This window comes from Benincasa hispida, chromosome 8 (assembly GCF_009727055.1).
Source record: "Benincasa hispida cultivar B227 chromosome 8, ASM972705v1, whole genome shotgun sequence".
In the NCBI taxonomy this organism is placed as follows: domain Eukaryota; kingdom Viridiplantae; phylum Streptophyta; class Magnoliopsida; order Cucurbitales; family Cucurbitaceae; genus Benincasa; species Benincasa hispida.
This window is the reverse complement of record NC_052356.1, coordinates 46658299-46674808: the sequence shown is the minus strand read 5'-3', so window position 1 is coordinate 46674808 and position 16510 is coordinate 46658299. Positions and strand designations below refer to the sequence as shown.

The 16510-nt window shown below is 28.8% G+C and overlaps 1 protein-coding gene across 1 annotated transcript; it reads right to left on the bottom strand.

Moving 5' to 3' along the window:
• Positions 1-12404: 12404 nt before the first annotated feature.
• LOC120083501 (transcription factor MYB86-like) lies at positions 12405-13987 on the bottom strand. The gene is made up of 3 exons (XM_039039279.1): positions 13821-13987; positions 13574-13703; positions 12405-13479 (listed from the first exon to the last, which is right to left on the bottom strand). The coding sequence occupies exons 1-3, from the start codon at positions 13951-13953 to the stop codon at positions 12645-12647; spliced, it is 1098 nt and encodes a 365-aa protein (XP_038895207.1). The 5' UTR covers positions 13954-13987; the 3' UTR covers positions 12405-12644.
• Positions 13988-16510: the final 2523 nt, after the last annotated feature.

Below are 16510 nucleotides of genomic sequence, written 5' to 3'. Positions count from 1 at the left end.
TATTCATCTCCAAAGTCTTCTTCATCTTCAACATATGCCCTTTCTCTCATCGGTCCTTGCAAATCATTTAAAAGATTGAATAACTCATCATCATTGTTGTGTGCAATAGGTTCTTCCTTAATCCATCATCCGTTGAAGGAGCTAAAGGAGTTCTAACACTTTGAAATTGAGCTAAATTTACCGATTCTCCATGATAAATCCATTGGCTATATGAAGAAGATATTCAATTAGCAAATAAATATCGTTCTACTCCATCTAGTGTTGGAGACTTTGAATTCTGAAAATTTTTACACGGGCGTCTCGTTTTCCCCTCTCCATTTACATGACACTTTGCCATTTCCATGAATTTTGCAATCCATCAATGTACTCTCTTGAGAAACTATAACTATATTTATTTTATATATATTTTCTATATATAAAATAAATATAAAATAAATCTATTTATTCAATTNTATTTATTTTATATATATTTTCTATATATAAAATAAATATAAAATAAATCTATTTATTCAATTCAAATTGTTGATCCTTTGGCTTTTCCGGCGATACTCTCTTGAGAAACTATCTCTAAGCTTAATCCAATCCTTATTCATCATTGAGCCAAATGAATAAAGCATGTCTAAGTTTTGGCTATATGAAGGAGATTTTTCATTATCTCTATGTTTTGGCCTTTATGATGAGAACAAGAGAGAAATCCCTACATTTCTATTATTCCTTTTTTAAGGAACTCTTATACAAGAATACCTATGAACGGAAGCGGATATTTCCAATTCATTGTGACAGAATTTCCACATATACACTCAAACATACAGATATGCATTCACAACGCTAAATTACTGGCATGCTTAAAGGGCCAATAAATAAGAGACCAAGAGATCATACCAGTTGAAGATTTTTCTTCACCGCAAATCTCCCTTTCGCTGGAACGTCAAGCTATTGTTCAGCAACACCCAATCGTCTACCACGAACAGTCACCACACGAATAGAAGGAAAAGGGGACGACACCACCATTCGGCGCCCTTAGTTTCTCGAAGTGAGAATCCAAATGGTGGGCTTTGTTCGGATTTGGTAGAGGGGAGGAGGAAAAGAGATCGGATACAACAATCAAGCAAGTGGGAGAAAGACTCGTCTATCATATAGACAAAATGCTTGATCGTTTAGGTGAAGTATATAATCGTGTAGGAAAAGGTAAGCGATTGTCCATATGATCATGTAGAAAAAGCTAAGTGATCGTCTATACGATCGTTTAGGAAAGCTCGGGCACTAAACAATCGTTTAGTAAATAGCGCGCGCGGGTGTAAACGATGAGCAATCGTTCAGCACTATCGTATAGGCTCTGATTTTACTAAGCGATGACACACTCTTTTTTTTTTTCAATCTTACACTACACCATGAGCTATTTAAGTGTCTCAAAACGATTTTTCGTCTTACTCATCCGTTAAGAAAATAGAAGAGACGCCGACCAATTATCCCATAACTGTCCAATTAATAAATAATAAATATAATCACATTATATTCATAACCTATGGTTTAATATCATATATTAACCATAACATTTTTATCCAGCTAGATATAAATCAATATTTATATCTAATTTTCTCCAAATTAATGTATCTCATACATAAGTCAATTAATTTATATATATATATATATATAATATACTATATATATATATATATATATAATTAGTTAGTTCAAATTATATCATATTAATCGAACTCTGCTCTTTGGTCAATTTGAGCATTTCAAACTGACCAAAAACTGATTCTCAATTTGTATCCAAGCTACAAGGGACCTTATGGACCTAGGGTTCTAAGTTCCAAACGGTACGTGAATAACTAAACTCTTTAGCCACGATATCCACCATCTGTTAACTATCAGACATTCCACTAAAGACCGACAACTGAACTCTTCTTACCATAGATATATTTTTATGTCCATTTGATATAACCAATCATCAGTACGATGACCCTTGACAGATGCTCGTAAGTTTGATGGTTTATTTGATATAAATGATGATGATTTTTTTTTATTTAGACTACTTGTTTTATGCTATATACCGTGGTATATATATTTTTTATTTGAAAATTGATATATACACACGTCTATTTGATATAAATGGTGATGTTTTTTTTATTATTTATTTGGACTACTTGTTTGATGATATATACTATGGTATTTGATATACCCTTGAACATTGTATTGAATTTTTGCAAATGTTCTAATTAATATAAGAAATATGCTGGTAAATATATTTGATATATACTCAGATACAATTAGTTTCATGGCAACTACTTAGTTTTTCTGGTGGATTCATAGTTATTTTTAAATATACCGTAAGACCTTGTATTAGATGCTCAAATGGATATGCTTGTACCATTAGAAAGTTTCGCAACTAATATGATTTTCTTTTCTATTTTCACGTATGAGATTTTCTTCGTTTTTCTCAGTTGAGATTTTCTTCGTTATTCTGGTGAATTCGTGGTCATCTTTAAATATACCTTTAAACATATTGGTAAATGTTTGTAAATATTCTAAGCAGTGTATGTAATATACTGGCAATATATCATAAATTTCATTAGGGTAGTCAAAATTTTCAATAAATCACAACCTAACTGTAACTCCCTAGCATTAGTAAAAAATTCTAATACATATATGGTTTCAAATTAATTTTTAAATCTCATGATTTTTAAAATAAACAAAAATATATACAACATTTTAGGGCCCACGAATTTTATTTGTTTTTTTTAAACAGTTTGATCTAATTTGTAGTATATAATGCAAGGTATATATTTCCAAAATAACTAAATATTCATGGATAGATATGGAAAAAATATGTAGAATATATAACTCAATAGAAACAAGACTAATTAATTCTATAATTGGATGAAGAAGACAAATATATACAACAAAGTATGTAGAATATTTATATTTGAAATAACCTGAGACATATTTGAAATACCATTGTATATATTTGAACTGAGCCTTATATATATATATATAAAGCGAAAAAACGGATTTTTGAAACCAAAGTCTAAAATAAAATCATATTAAATGCATTCTTTCTCAAATTGAAAAAAGAAAAAAATTATATAAATGTATTTTCTCTTTCCCATTGAAAATGAAAAAAAAAATCATATTAAATGCAGCTCCATAATAAATGTATTTTCTCCCTCTAACATTAAAGGAGTTTTGTAAATAGAAATATATATATAAAAACAGATATAAATAAATGAAAAATAGGTAGAATTGTCCAAAATTAATACTAAAAACCTTCTTTGAAAAAACTCAAATTTGAAGACATTTATAAAACATATAGTCTAAAGATGATTTTTTATATAAAAATCTCTTAATTTAAAAGAACAAAATTGTTGTAACCATTTATATCAAGTTCTTTTGTTCAATTGAACAACTAAGGTCTTTTGAAGTACAACAAAGACAAAGATGGGGCCAACCTCTCACTTCAAAGAGAGGGTATTTGTCAATTACTATTTAACTATGGTCAAGTTTGCATTGATTTAAAAGTAATCTATCAATGGTAATGTAAAAAGTGGGTCCCAGTTGATTAATCGTAATTGTAATAAGATGTAGGACATGCCATGAAATTTGTAATCAAATCGTGTAATTTGATTGAGTAATGAAAGGTGTTCACTCTGTGTGACGTCCCAAAAATTATAAGGTAAAATTCGTTTTGTTCCTTTTTATTTTTGGGTTTGAAAATACGTGATAAGTGGTTTGGGGTTTTGGAATTGAGTAATTTTTTTTATTTTCCCTTGTTGGGGGTGGTTATTTGATTAAATGAGGGAATTAGGGGGTTTAGGAAAAAAACATTTATATATTTATATAAAAAAAAGTTATATGTATATTTCTTTAAGGAAAAGGGAGGAGTTAGGGTTTAGTGGGGGTACAATTGGTTATAAATGAGGGATTTAAGTGACCTCGATTTGTGTGCAGAGAAGAAAGAAAAGAAATTTTTTTCCCCTTCTTCTTCCCCCCAAAAAAAAAAAAAAACTTGGAATTTTTGGTGAGATTTAAGCTTTATTTGGTTTTTATTTAATAAGTTTTGAATGTCTATCGAATTTGATCTGATTTAAGTAATACTCATGATGCGTTGTTGCTCAATTCGAGGTTTCAAGACATTTTTCGGTATTGTCCAGCAGCATCAAAGATCGCTTTGGGCACCTTTTGGTAAGCTATAATGGTTGTTGGTTAATTCTTATTTTTCCAATTAGTTTGGTGAATATTTGTGTTAATTGGATTTTAGAATTGAGTTTTAAAACCCTTCAGTTTGGCTTAAATGTGGATTGGATTCCGTACTTGAAGCTCAGGTGTAGTTCTGGTTAAGTCGACGTTTTGGGTAAGTGGTTGGGAGACTTTTGGTTGTGCATTTTGGGTGGATTGATTGTGTTTATAAGGATTGACATTAAATTGGTTTATTCTAGGGCGATTCAAGCATTTGACTCAAGTCGAAGAGAGATTTGATTGATAGTTGGGATTTGTTTGTTAATTGTTCGACATAAATTCGAAGTAAGTGATTTACTATCGGTTCACCCTCAAACCCAAGCATGTATTACGTATTGGTCCCTATATTAGTATGAGATATCTTGATATGCCTGTTGGTCAGTTGAAAATTTTGGTAACTTACGCTTATGTCGTGGAATGTTGATGTTATGTGTTGTAACAGTGTTTGACATATAGATAAATTGTGAACTGTTATGTGACCTCAGCATGATTTAAGACCTCGATTGTATGCTTATGACTTTGAGATTGCAGTGATTGTTAGCCCTTCTATTGGGCTATGCACATTGCATGTTGTGAAGCCTTTTCTTCGGGCCACACCTTATGCTTATGTACAGTGTTCCCTTGGGACCACCACTTATGTTTATGATTGTGCCCTCCGGGGTCACTACTTATGAAAGCGTACCTTCGGGTTTGCTCCTTATGCCTATGCCTACGCCTATGATGCCCTTGTACACTTGTGTCTCAATGAGAAGGCTAACAGATCACTGAGTAGGCCCAGTAGTGGGTCTCTTACTGAGTATACTTTTACACTCATCCTTTTCCTTTCACGTTTTTCAGGTAAAAGTAGAGATAGACCGACGAATGACAAGAGAGATTCGTGACGTGACCATTTGGATGAATTATTGCTTCGCACTTAGGTTTCATGTACTAGTATCTGGTTTAGGAGTCAGGCATTTTAAAATCCTATGAAATATTCCTTGATTTCATTTATTGAGTTATTTAATTGTTATTTATTTTAAAGTTGGGTTAGGGGTACCCCGGACGGTATTTTCAGGATTTCTCTTCTTGATTTATTCGAGCTTTATTTAATGAAATAAAAATTGTTCTCTCTTTTATTTAATTATCCTTCGAGAAATGTATTGCCAAGCCTATGCATGCATAGAGTAGCGTCCTAGAAACATAATAGAAATTTGGGTCTTTACATTTTGATTGCGTTTGAAAATTACGTGAGACCCACTACCTTTACCTTTACCATTATAGATATTATAACAATATGAAAATTATTGATTTGCCACATTTATTATTACCTTTACCATTATCGTTACTGTTATCCTTACCGTTATTATTACCATCAGGGTCAAACAGTAACAGTAACAGTAAAATATGACATATTCATAATTCTAATTATACACGATCAAAAGCAATTCAATTATATTTAGGATTCAGGCCTACTACGATTCATCTATCAATGAAATCACAATTCGATTACATCAATTTTCATTATGATTTGGTAAATGTGACCTAAATTCACATTGACATTTAAACTTCACTATCGAAGTCAGAAAATTAATATGAAACACATCAAATAAACAATTTTATTATTTATGATTTCTAAGGATATAATACTAGAGGAATTTAGATCTTCAACCACAGCAATGTCTTACTTTAATAATTTCTTGAAAAATGTAGGATTTTGTTTTGAAGTTAATAGTATATATTTTATTTTAATTGAACTAGTTTGAAAAATATAGAGTTGAGTATAATTAAGAGTAATTATTTTAAATGATAAAATTACTGAAAATGTATTTTAATATAGTAACATGTCACTGTTTATCAATGATATACACTGTTAGACATTGATAGACATCTATTAGTGCTAGCAATAGACACATATAGTTTTATATCACTGTCTATCACTATCTATAAGTGATATTTTGCTATATTTATAAATAAATTAAGATTTATTTTCTTATATTTAAAAACAATCATATAATTAATTCAAAATAAGTTAGTTCACTTTTTTTTTTTCTTTTAAAAAAATATAGAATTTGGCCTTCAAATCATGTACTTCGTGAAAATAAATGAATGTATAAAAACAAAATGTAAGGCCGGCGTATACCATATTCCCTTCTAAACTAAAATTAGGTCAATCTCTCCGAGTCAATAATAATATAAAATGGTTAAAAAGACAAAATTGTTTCGTATTAGGGGCTCCTAGTGGATAAAAATAAATAACTTGCATGTGGTTGTTTAAATAACTAAAAATGAAGAAGGAAAGCGTGTAGGGTAGTGTGTGTATATGGCGCGTGAGAAAACATATACATATAGTGCTTGAATCTCACGCACGTTGATGGTCATTGCGAGCCTCTTATAGACTTTGTTTTGAACTCACTTTTCGAATTAACCTACATGAAGGATTCTTGCAGGTGTGTCGCTAAGCCGACCATAATCTGATGTTTTAGTTAATACAAGGAGTGTATAGTTCAACTAGGCCCAAAAAAAATAATGTCAGAATTCTCGTTTAGAGTTTACCTACTCTGCTCTGTACGGTCGTAGAATGGAAATTAAATACCCTTTCCATGATAGGTGCCAACATTGAGCTCAGCTAGTCGGTTTGGACCTAAGGCTATGACTTTTCTCTTTTCAGACACGTATTTCTCCATGTCGCCTCCTGATTTTCCTTGGACACGCACCCCACACACACACACATGCACGCACACACAGAACTTTAACAAATTTGGTCTCATAATGTAAAAAGTATCTAGCAGGTTTCTAAACTTTCAATTTTGTGTCTATTAAATTTTTAACAAATTCAATATTTTTAGAAATTAAAGAATCTATTAAAAATATATGACTAGTCTTAAGTTCAAATGTTTTGTTTTTACCTTTAAGTTTCAAATTTAGTTTCTATTTGGTTCTTATATTTATAGATTTTACAAGTTACCCTGAATTTTTGCTAATACTTCCATTTGATCTTCCATGTTAACTTTTAATTAATTAATATAAACTAATAATATTCTATTTTTAAATCAATTTTGATAGCAAAAGAAAATCTGTAAAAAACTAGTCTAATCATAACTAATTTAATTCTTTTAAGTTAATTAATAAAAAATAACACATATGACTAAACTTAAGAGACCAAACGTGTGAAATTTAGGACTAAATGAAAATTGAAATCATAACTAAGAGTAAATATGTAACATTTTAAAATTTATAGATCAAAACTCATAACCAAAAAGGTCTTTTGTGTGTGTGTTAAAAATTACTTTTAGTCTCCTGAACTTCTATAAAAGTAATAATTTAGTACACAAATTTTAATTTGTAACGATTTAGTCCTTGAACTTTCAATTTGTAAAAGTTTAGTCTTGAACTTTACTATGTAACAATTTAGTCATTATACTTTAAGACTTGTAACAATCTAATTCTTACTGTAGAAATTATTGTTAAGATTTAATGAGATTTCTTGCCTAAATAAATCGATAAACTAATTAGAGATTCGATATTTTTAATAAAATACAAAGTTTACATCATAAAATAATAAAAGTTGACTTCTAATTTTGATAAATTTGTTTATATAAGATACTAAATTGTTATGAATTTAAAAGTACAAGGGCTAAATTGTTATATATTAAAGTTTAAAGACTAAATTGTTAATTTCATAATAAAAATTTAGAGATGAAAAGTATTTTGTAATTTTTTTTTTTTTTTTTTTTGGGAAAAGTAAAGTAAAAAAGTAGCATTGAAATAAATGGGGGAGAAAGGGAGGAAATGACATAATAGTTGAATCAAAGCTTAAGTGGGGATTTGATTAGCTGATTGACTTGTGAATTAGCTGTTAATTATGTCGGATCCATTCCCTAAGCTGACCCGAATTACACGCTTTTGAGCTGTTTTTAAAAAAACAAAAACAAAAGCTTTGTGTTTTTTACGCTAACAACAGAGAAAGCAACTTGGGTTTAAGTTGTTGTTAAGATGGTGTTTTTGGTGTTAGGGGGCTATTTTTCTTTTTCTTTTTCTTTTTCTTTTTTTCCAACCAAACTTTCCAACATCAATTTCTGTTAAAACTCATTTCTTTCAATCACAATGAGTGTAATTAAAGCCTCCTCTAATCTTCTATTTTCCTTTTAATTTTCCTTGCTAATTATTATTCAAATTGCCATTAACTGGGAAGGAAAAAAAGTCTTTTAAAGTACACACACAATATATATATATAGCTCAACGGAATATAATCTAATTGATTAGGGTAACAGAAACCTTTGTTGTGAGTTAATTAAGGTTTGAATTCTTACATTCATATTTGTGATGTAAAAGCTGACTTTGGATGAACCCTAGCGTTTTTAGTATATTTAGTTAGTGATGTTATATATAAATTATTTAAATTGTACAATCATTTTAGTGATGTTATATATTTTTAAGGATTGGGAAAAAAATCATTAAAAAAAAAAAAAAATCTTTGTGATAACCAAGTTTCAAAATATCGAGCTCTCGATTTTATGGAAATATCCATGAAATTTTGGAGAAACTTTTTGGAAATTAATAGAAAATGTTATAGTTAGTTAATGAAATTTGATTGTGGCCGACTTAGACTATAGTTGACCATTTTTAATCATCATTTCTATAAAGTAAGACAACATTCAGATGTATATTGTAAAATATCTGTACAAATGTCGATGCGAGAGCAGAAATTTATAAATGAAATGGAAAATAATTATAAAATAATATCAAATATTGAAAATTGATTACAAAATTAAATAATATGAAATATTTGTATATAAAATAATTGTATATTATTTATTATAAAATGAAAAATCATAGCATTAAACTAACAAAGTATAATATAATAAGAATAAAAAAAAATTATAGCATCACACATAAGAATGATGTAAAAAGCATAACATTAAACATAACACAACATAATGGAAGAGGAAAAAAAAAAAAAAACTCTAGAAGTAGATAAAGCTTGAGAGAAAATGAGAGGAATATTAGATAACTTATATCAATTCAAGTTTGAGATGAAATAATGTGAAAAATTCAGGAGAAAATATTTGAATGAAAATATGTAGTTTCTTGAAAATAATTTTTTATGGTAAAAGAGAGAAAAAAAACTTCCATTGAGCAAGCATAGCTAATTGTAACTCAAAAAAAAACAAAAAATTTCGATGAAAATTTCAAAATGTGGAGAAATTTCAAGAAATTGGGGAAAATTCGAAAATTTTCCCTATTAAAATTTCTAACCTCGAGATTTCGACTAAAATTTTAAACTTGGATGATAACTAATGCATGAAAAGATTATTTTTAATGGACTTGAATTGGATTGATTAAGTCGATTTAGTTTATTTTATAATTGGATCAAACTAAGGATTGTTTTCAAATATAGGAAAATGAACCAAAATATTTATAAATAATAACAAAATATCACAATCTATATGTGATAGACCGCGATAGATAACGATAGACTACTATTTGTCTCGTTATCTATCGCGGTCTATCATAGATAAACTGTGATATTTTATTATTATTTATAAATATTTTTAGCAATTTTATCATTTAAATAATTTTCCTCGAAACTAATTTAATTTAAAATGAGCTCGATTTTTTTTAGTTCAATGATCTCACATTATTACATCAGATAAAATTTAAAATATTCTTAAAAAGAAAAAAAAATAAATGAACTTTTGAAAAACGTAAATATGATATTTATATTAAAAACAAATGAAAATATGAGATTTATATGATGGTTAATTTAGTTTGATCAGCTTTCAACATCAATAACCCAAATTGACTTTTATTTCTACATTTACTAGTTAGTTTCTTCTATTCATGAAATTTATTGTTGTACAAAAATAGGATGAGAAGTCAAAATTTAAGATAAAATTTTCCTTAGTCAAAATTAACGATGAAATATTAGCTATAAAATGAATAATATAAAAAAAACAATACATTAGTTTAATTTTGAGTTAATAAATCAATGGTTAACTATAATTAATAATTGATGTACTTAATTCAGATATATAGATGCTATTTTCGCAATTATTTTATTTTATTTTTTTGCCATTACCTATAAGCTACTTAAAATTATCCCATTTTACTATAAGAACATACTACATCTTAGGAAAAACGGTGGTGGAACGTTTTTTTTTTTCCGTTTTTCTTCTTCTTCTTCTTTTTTTCTTTTTCTTTTTTCTTTTTCTTTTTTTGGGATAAAAACGGTGGTGAGAACTTGTGGCTCAAAATAATATAATAACTAAAAAACAAAAAAGTACCATTAAAAAAAAAATCTCACTTCCACGAGATGATAGAAATTTATAATAGAAAAGGTTTTTTTTTTTTTTTTTTTTTTTTTTGATAATCTATAGTGCACTTTTTTAAAAATGAAAAGTGAAGGGTCTTTTAAGCAAAGCATTTTTATTTTTGGATACCCTACAAAACTAAAATGCAACATCACATTAATATATCCTTAGAAACTAATTCTTGATATAAGTATGAATATAAAATGGTAAATTAGATTTCGTTTCATAACTTTTTTTTCTCTTTAAAATTGTCCCCGTTAGACCAATTTTTACTATAAATAAACATTCATAAAAATAAAAATTTGGTTTTTTTTTTAACTTTTTAAGATTGGATTTGATTTTTAAACCAGTCGTCAATAGACGAAAATACTATTTATAAACTTGTTTTTTTTAAAAAAAAAAAAACCAAATCGTTATTAAAAAGGCATAGAATTTTCACCACTCTACTTATTTGTTTTTTTAGAAGCTTAAATTGAGTGAACCAAAATTGATAATAGAAACATATTTATTTCATTAAAGTAAATAAATTACTTAACAAGTAATGATATTAATTTCTAATTTTACCTTAGTTTCTGTAGAGTGATTAGGAACTTTTGTCGTGTGTTTATTTTGATTGTGTTTAGAAATTTGGACATGGGTCTCAACTTTTTAATTGTATTCACATTTTTGGTAATTTTTTCAATCAATTTTTTAAAAACACTTTAAATATTGAAATTTATGAAGAAGTTTACTAAGATCTAGATCAATGGAGCTACACTTCAAAATTTAAATTTAGACTTGAGATGATTTCATTAGTAAACTCTTATACAATTTTTTTTTTTTCAATAATTGATTCTATCATCTATCAAAATTTAGAATGATCATCGGAATTAAAATATAATGAAACAAAAAGAGATATTAAGACAAGAAATAATAATATAATTGAATAATTTAAGGACAGTTGATTAATGATTTAGTCTAATACAATGAACACATCATCTCTTACAATGAAAGTGAAGAGGAATCTCATCTTGATATTAATAATGCAATGTACAAAACCTCACAAGAATCACACAAAATTAGAAATATAATAATTTAATTAAAATTGAAGTTTGAAAAATTAAGATTATGTTAAATAAAAATTATTCTTTTTTAGGAAAAAAAAAAAAAAACACAAATGTGGTTGGCATTTCTCTTCCAACCCCCCACCAGCCTATCAGGCCCCCCTTTGTCTCTCAACACACCTCCATGATCTTAGCAGACAAAACCAAAATAACCCAAAATTTTATAATTAAACAAAAAAAATCTTTTTTTCCTTTTTTTTTTCCTTCATAAAAGTGCGTGCAAAAAAAAAAAAAAATCATGAATATCAAATACCATAAAACCCATAATTTTTTTTTCTATTTTATTTTCACCATTTCTCTAAAGACCCCATTTCCCCATCCTTTCAATCCTTTCTTCCTTCTCTCCAATAATGCATTATTATTCGTCCATCTCATCTCACCAATTTCTTTCAAATAGCTTAATGTCTAATCCTATTATAATATAATTTTGTTAGATTCACGAATATTTCTCTATTTATGATATACACATCAACGTATTTTTAAAATTAAAATGGAATTACTGATATTAATCTAATTTATAATGTGAACAAGAAGAGTATGATATTCACGTAGTATTAGAAATTTTCTTGTATTAGATGTTATTCTTACTCCAAAAGTCAAGTGTATCGATCAATTTCAAATAATAATAATAAATCATTAGATTAAAATTCGATGAATATAGTTACCAGTATTCTCCGACTAAAAATATCTCAAATTTGTATCTATACAATTTTTGACTATTTGATATGACGGTAGCCTTATTCAAAGAAGTCAAAGAAAAATAGAAATCAAGGAATCACTCTTCACATTATTTCAAGTCATCATAAAACAAATATTACAAAAGAAAGAGGGAGAAAAATTAAGAGAATTACAAAAGAAAAAAAAGGGAAGGAAAAAAAAAAAAGAAGAAGAAATATTTTCACCTCAAACTGTTTTTTCTTTGGTGGAAATCCCCTATTGCTATCGACATCTGTGTGTAATTTTTTAAAGAAAGAAAGAAAGAAAGAGAGTAAAAATAAATGTTAGTTTTTCACAAATGGTGGAAAGCCCCAAAATTGGCTGCAGAAATGTGTTGTGACAACGACATTAATGGATAGCTACTGAAATCTAGTGAGCTTCGACTCTGAATTAGCTGCCCATCAACCACTGAAGAACTTCCTCCTGTTACTCTCTTCAATTCATCCTCTGACTTTATTCCATTATTATTATTGTTGTTATTATTATTATTCACATCAATTTGGAAATAGCTTTCCAATTTATTATTCTCATTTTCCCACGAACAAAATGTTGAATTATCCACTCCGTTGTTGTTGTTGTTGTTGTTGTTGTTGTTCATGTAGAATCCTCCATAGTTGCTCATGTTCGAACCCGAATTGTCTGAAAATTCTGTCCCCGACAAGCTCCCATGGTCGGAATTCGTTAAACTCGGCACCGAATTAAACCCGAAATTCTGGTACTGAGTTTCGAAATTTGTATTGTTGTTGTAGTTGCAAGACTCGAGTCCTGTTTGGAATTCGAAATAACAGAGTGAATCCACGAAGGCTTGTTTGTTCATGAAATTGTCTCGTACCGGTGCGACAGTTAATCCGCTGTCGTAGTAATCGGCGCCGCTTAGGAGAAATGCTGGGCCTTGGTTGTTTACGGCGGAGATTCCGCCGCCGCTGAGTCCTTGAACTGGTGGGATATGAGGAAATTCTTTATCTTGGAAGATCTTCTTCTCTTTGATTTCTTGAATGTTGATTATAGGCTTGTGGGTATTTGGGTCAATTCCTTGCTTCATTAGTTTCTTCTTCAAGCTTGAATTCCAAAAATTCTTAATCTCATTATCTGTTCTTCCCGGTAATTGAGCTGCAATTTGAGCCCATCTGCCCAAGAAAAGGAAAAGAAACAACCCCATTCGTTGAATTTCTCGATTTTAAATTACGAACGTAGCTCAACTAGTTAAGACGTTATATTTACCTATTACCAAGGACTTCGTGTAAACTGATAATGAGATCCTCTTCTTGTTGAGAGAACATTCCTCTTTTCAAATCAGGTCGTAAGTAATTAATCCATCTCAGCCTACAGCTCTTTCCACATCTCTGCAGACCTAATCAATTAAGAGAAATAAAACAAGGAAAGAAAAAACAGAGGAAATTAGTTATAATGTTGAAATTAAAAAAAAAAAGGTGGGGGGTAAAAATGAAAGAGAAGAAAATGTAAATACCAGCAAGTTTAGGGACTGAACTCCAACAGCCAACACCAAATCTAGTAATGTAATTGAAGAGTTTTTCATCTTCCTCAGGTGACCAAAGGCCTTTCCTTAGTTTCTGCTTTAGACAGCAAGAATGGCGCCCCATTATGCTGAGAGAGAATTCTTTTCAGTGCCCAGATTCCAATTGCCTAGGACAGAGAAATATATTAATATATATCATATATAATATATATATATATATATATTATTTATAAATATATAATAATTTTTGTTCAAGGGTTGACAAAAAAAAAAAAAAAAAAAAAACCCCAAATAACAGTTTAAGATATTGGATGAAAGAAAAATATTTAGATGCATTTTTTGTTGCAATAATTATCGAAACATTCTTTTTTTAATATTAATGTAGTCAAATAAATTTTCTATACTACCTTCATTTATTGTTTTAACTTTGATAATAAGATTTAATGAATAATATGAGATTCATATATTTATTAATATAGAAAATTTTATCTTTTTAGTCCTTGAGTTCTAGACGATAAATGTGTTTGATTCTAGTCTCTGATTTCTAGGTTTTTTAAATTGTACCATTTTAATCTTCTATGTACTTAAACTTTTAAAATTTACTTGGTTTAGTTTTCGAATTTTTAAGAATAAATTTTAAAAGTTGGTGAAGTATTTTTTATTATTATTTTAAATAATTATTAAACATTTTAAATTAGAAAATAATTTTAGATAGAAAATATAATTTTTTTTCTAAATTGTTTTTCTACCGTAAAATTTCATATAATTATTTAAAACAAACAAATAAAAATAAATTCATAGACCGAACCTGTTTTTTAAAAAAAAAACCATGTTTTTATGTGGGATTGAGTTTTTTTTTTTATATGTCATTGTATTTTTTTTTTTAATAAAAGTAGTTATTTCTATTAAAAAAATTCATGAACTAAAAATGTATATTTTGAAAAACTAAGTAATTAAACACACACATCCTTCAAAACTTGAAAATTAAATAGGAAATATTTCATTAATATATCATTTGATATCGTTCCAAATTATGATTGCAATACTAGAAATTTTCTCACTTATTTTTGTGGAACATGACACGGTCAATTATTCAATCAAAACATGTCACGTGGCAAATTTTTTCATTCTTTTTTTTAAAAAAGTTTGAATTAATTTTTTTGCTATGTGATTGAAGTGAGATGTACAAAAATAAGTGCAACCGAGCATATATACCTAAATATTATTGTTAATGAAACAAAGGATAAATCACTTAAGATTGAAGTTATAAAGATGGAGAGATGATCGAACAATCAAGTGGGTTTTACGCAAATTTGGTGCTGCTTTTGCATAGTAGAAGATTGGGTTTTAAGAAATCTATATGTATGGAAATATAGAGAGAAATTAAAGATAGAAAAAAAAAATGAGAAAAGGGAGGAAGAAGTTGGTATTGTTTTGAAGGAAGTAAAATTAATTAAAACCATTTAAACGTGTACTTGAAAAGCCTTTTTGTTTATTATTATTAAAAAAAAATGGCTGCTTCATTTATTTATTATTATTATTATTTCCTTTTATGGCTTCTAAATAATAATTATCAAAGCAAAGAAAATTAAAGAAATTATAAAAGAGAGTTTTGGACTTTGAAATCTCAACAGACAGTGTTTATTGCCATCCCCTTTTAACCCTAATTCCCAATAACCTATAAAAAGACTTTTAACTTTTTGTTGTATTTTGGTCTATGTGACAAAATTCTTCAAACTTATCATCATGATAATAGTGTTGAATTTTTTTGCACTAGATGCAATGAAATTTTGGAGCTTGTTTGAGAAATTGATTTTTTTTTTTTTTTTTAATGGACATCAATTATTGTTTGATAATTTTCATTTGATGGAATGTATTATTGTCGAGCCTATATCACCGGAGAAAAGATTTCTCAAATTTTTAGATAATTCATGTGGGTTTATCAACGTTCATAGTCCAGCACTCTCTTCAAGGTTAGTGGCCACCCTGAGAAAGTGATCCAGATGTGGGAATACCTGTCTAATGGATCGCTGCGTTCCGGATGGCGTCGAGGGGAGATCGAGAAACATGGGGATAAAAATAATATCCCTTCTTCCCCATTTTCCCCATTATTCCAACTTTTCTAAAACTTAAACCACCGCCAACGTCCCCCCGCCGCCCAACCATTTTTTTTAGGCCATTCCTGTCCCATTTTCCCCATCCTTCTTGCCGATCTAATTCCCCCTGCTCTCTCCCTTACGCATCGGCCACTCTCCCTTCAAGAACCTGCCTCCTCTTCTCATCCTTCAAGACCCGCCATCGCCACTTCCTTTAAACCGCCACTGTCACCTCGCCGCCTCCTCCTTTCGGTCAATAAACCGCATTCAACCACCCGCCGCCGCCAATCGTCTCCTCCTCTCGTTCAGCTCCGCTGCCTTCAACCGCTGCGCGCCGCCAGTAATCTTCTCATTTTATTTTATCTTGCATATTTATTTAAATCATTATTTTCTCTTGTATATTAATTTAATCAGTATTCATCGATTAATTGAAAAAAATCATGATTTTAAATAATTTATGCAAATTGTTATTGTGTTATTGTAGATGTTTCAATTAGTCATTGTAGATGTTTCAATTAATCATTATTGATCGATTCCCATTTGTTGTTGAATTGTGAATTAATTTTTTACTTTCCAAATACCATT

What these genes read in the sequence shown, in the direction of transcription:
- LOC120083501 (XM_039039279.1), bottom strand. Translation starts at nt 13,953, where the DNA reads ATGGGGCGCCATTCTTGCTGTCTAAAGCAGAAACTAAGGAAAGGCCTT. An exon ending in TTCAGTCCCTAAACTTGCTG is followed by an intron (nt 13,704 to 13,820) that starts GTATTTACATTT and finishes TTAATTGATTAG; the next exon opens with GTCTGCAGAGATGTGGAAAG. An exon ending in CACGAAGTCCTTGGTAATAG is followed by an intron (nt 13,480 to 13,573) that starts GTAAATATAACG and finishes TTTCTTGGGCAG; the next exon opens with ATGGGCTCAAATTGCAGCTC.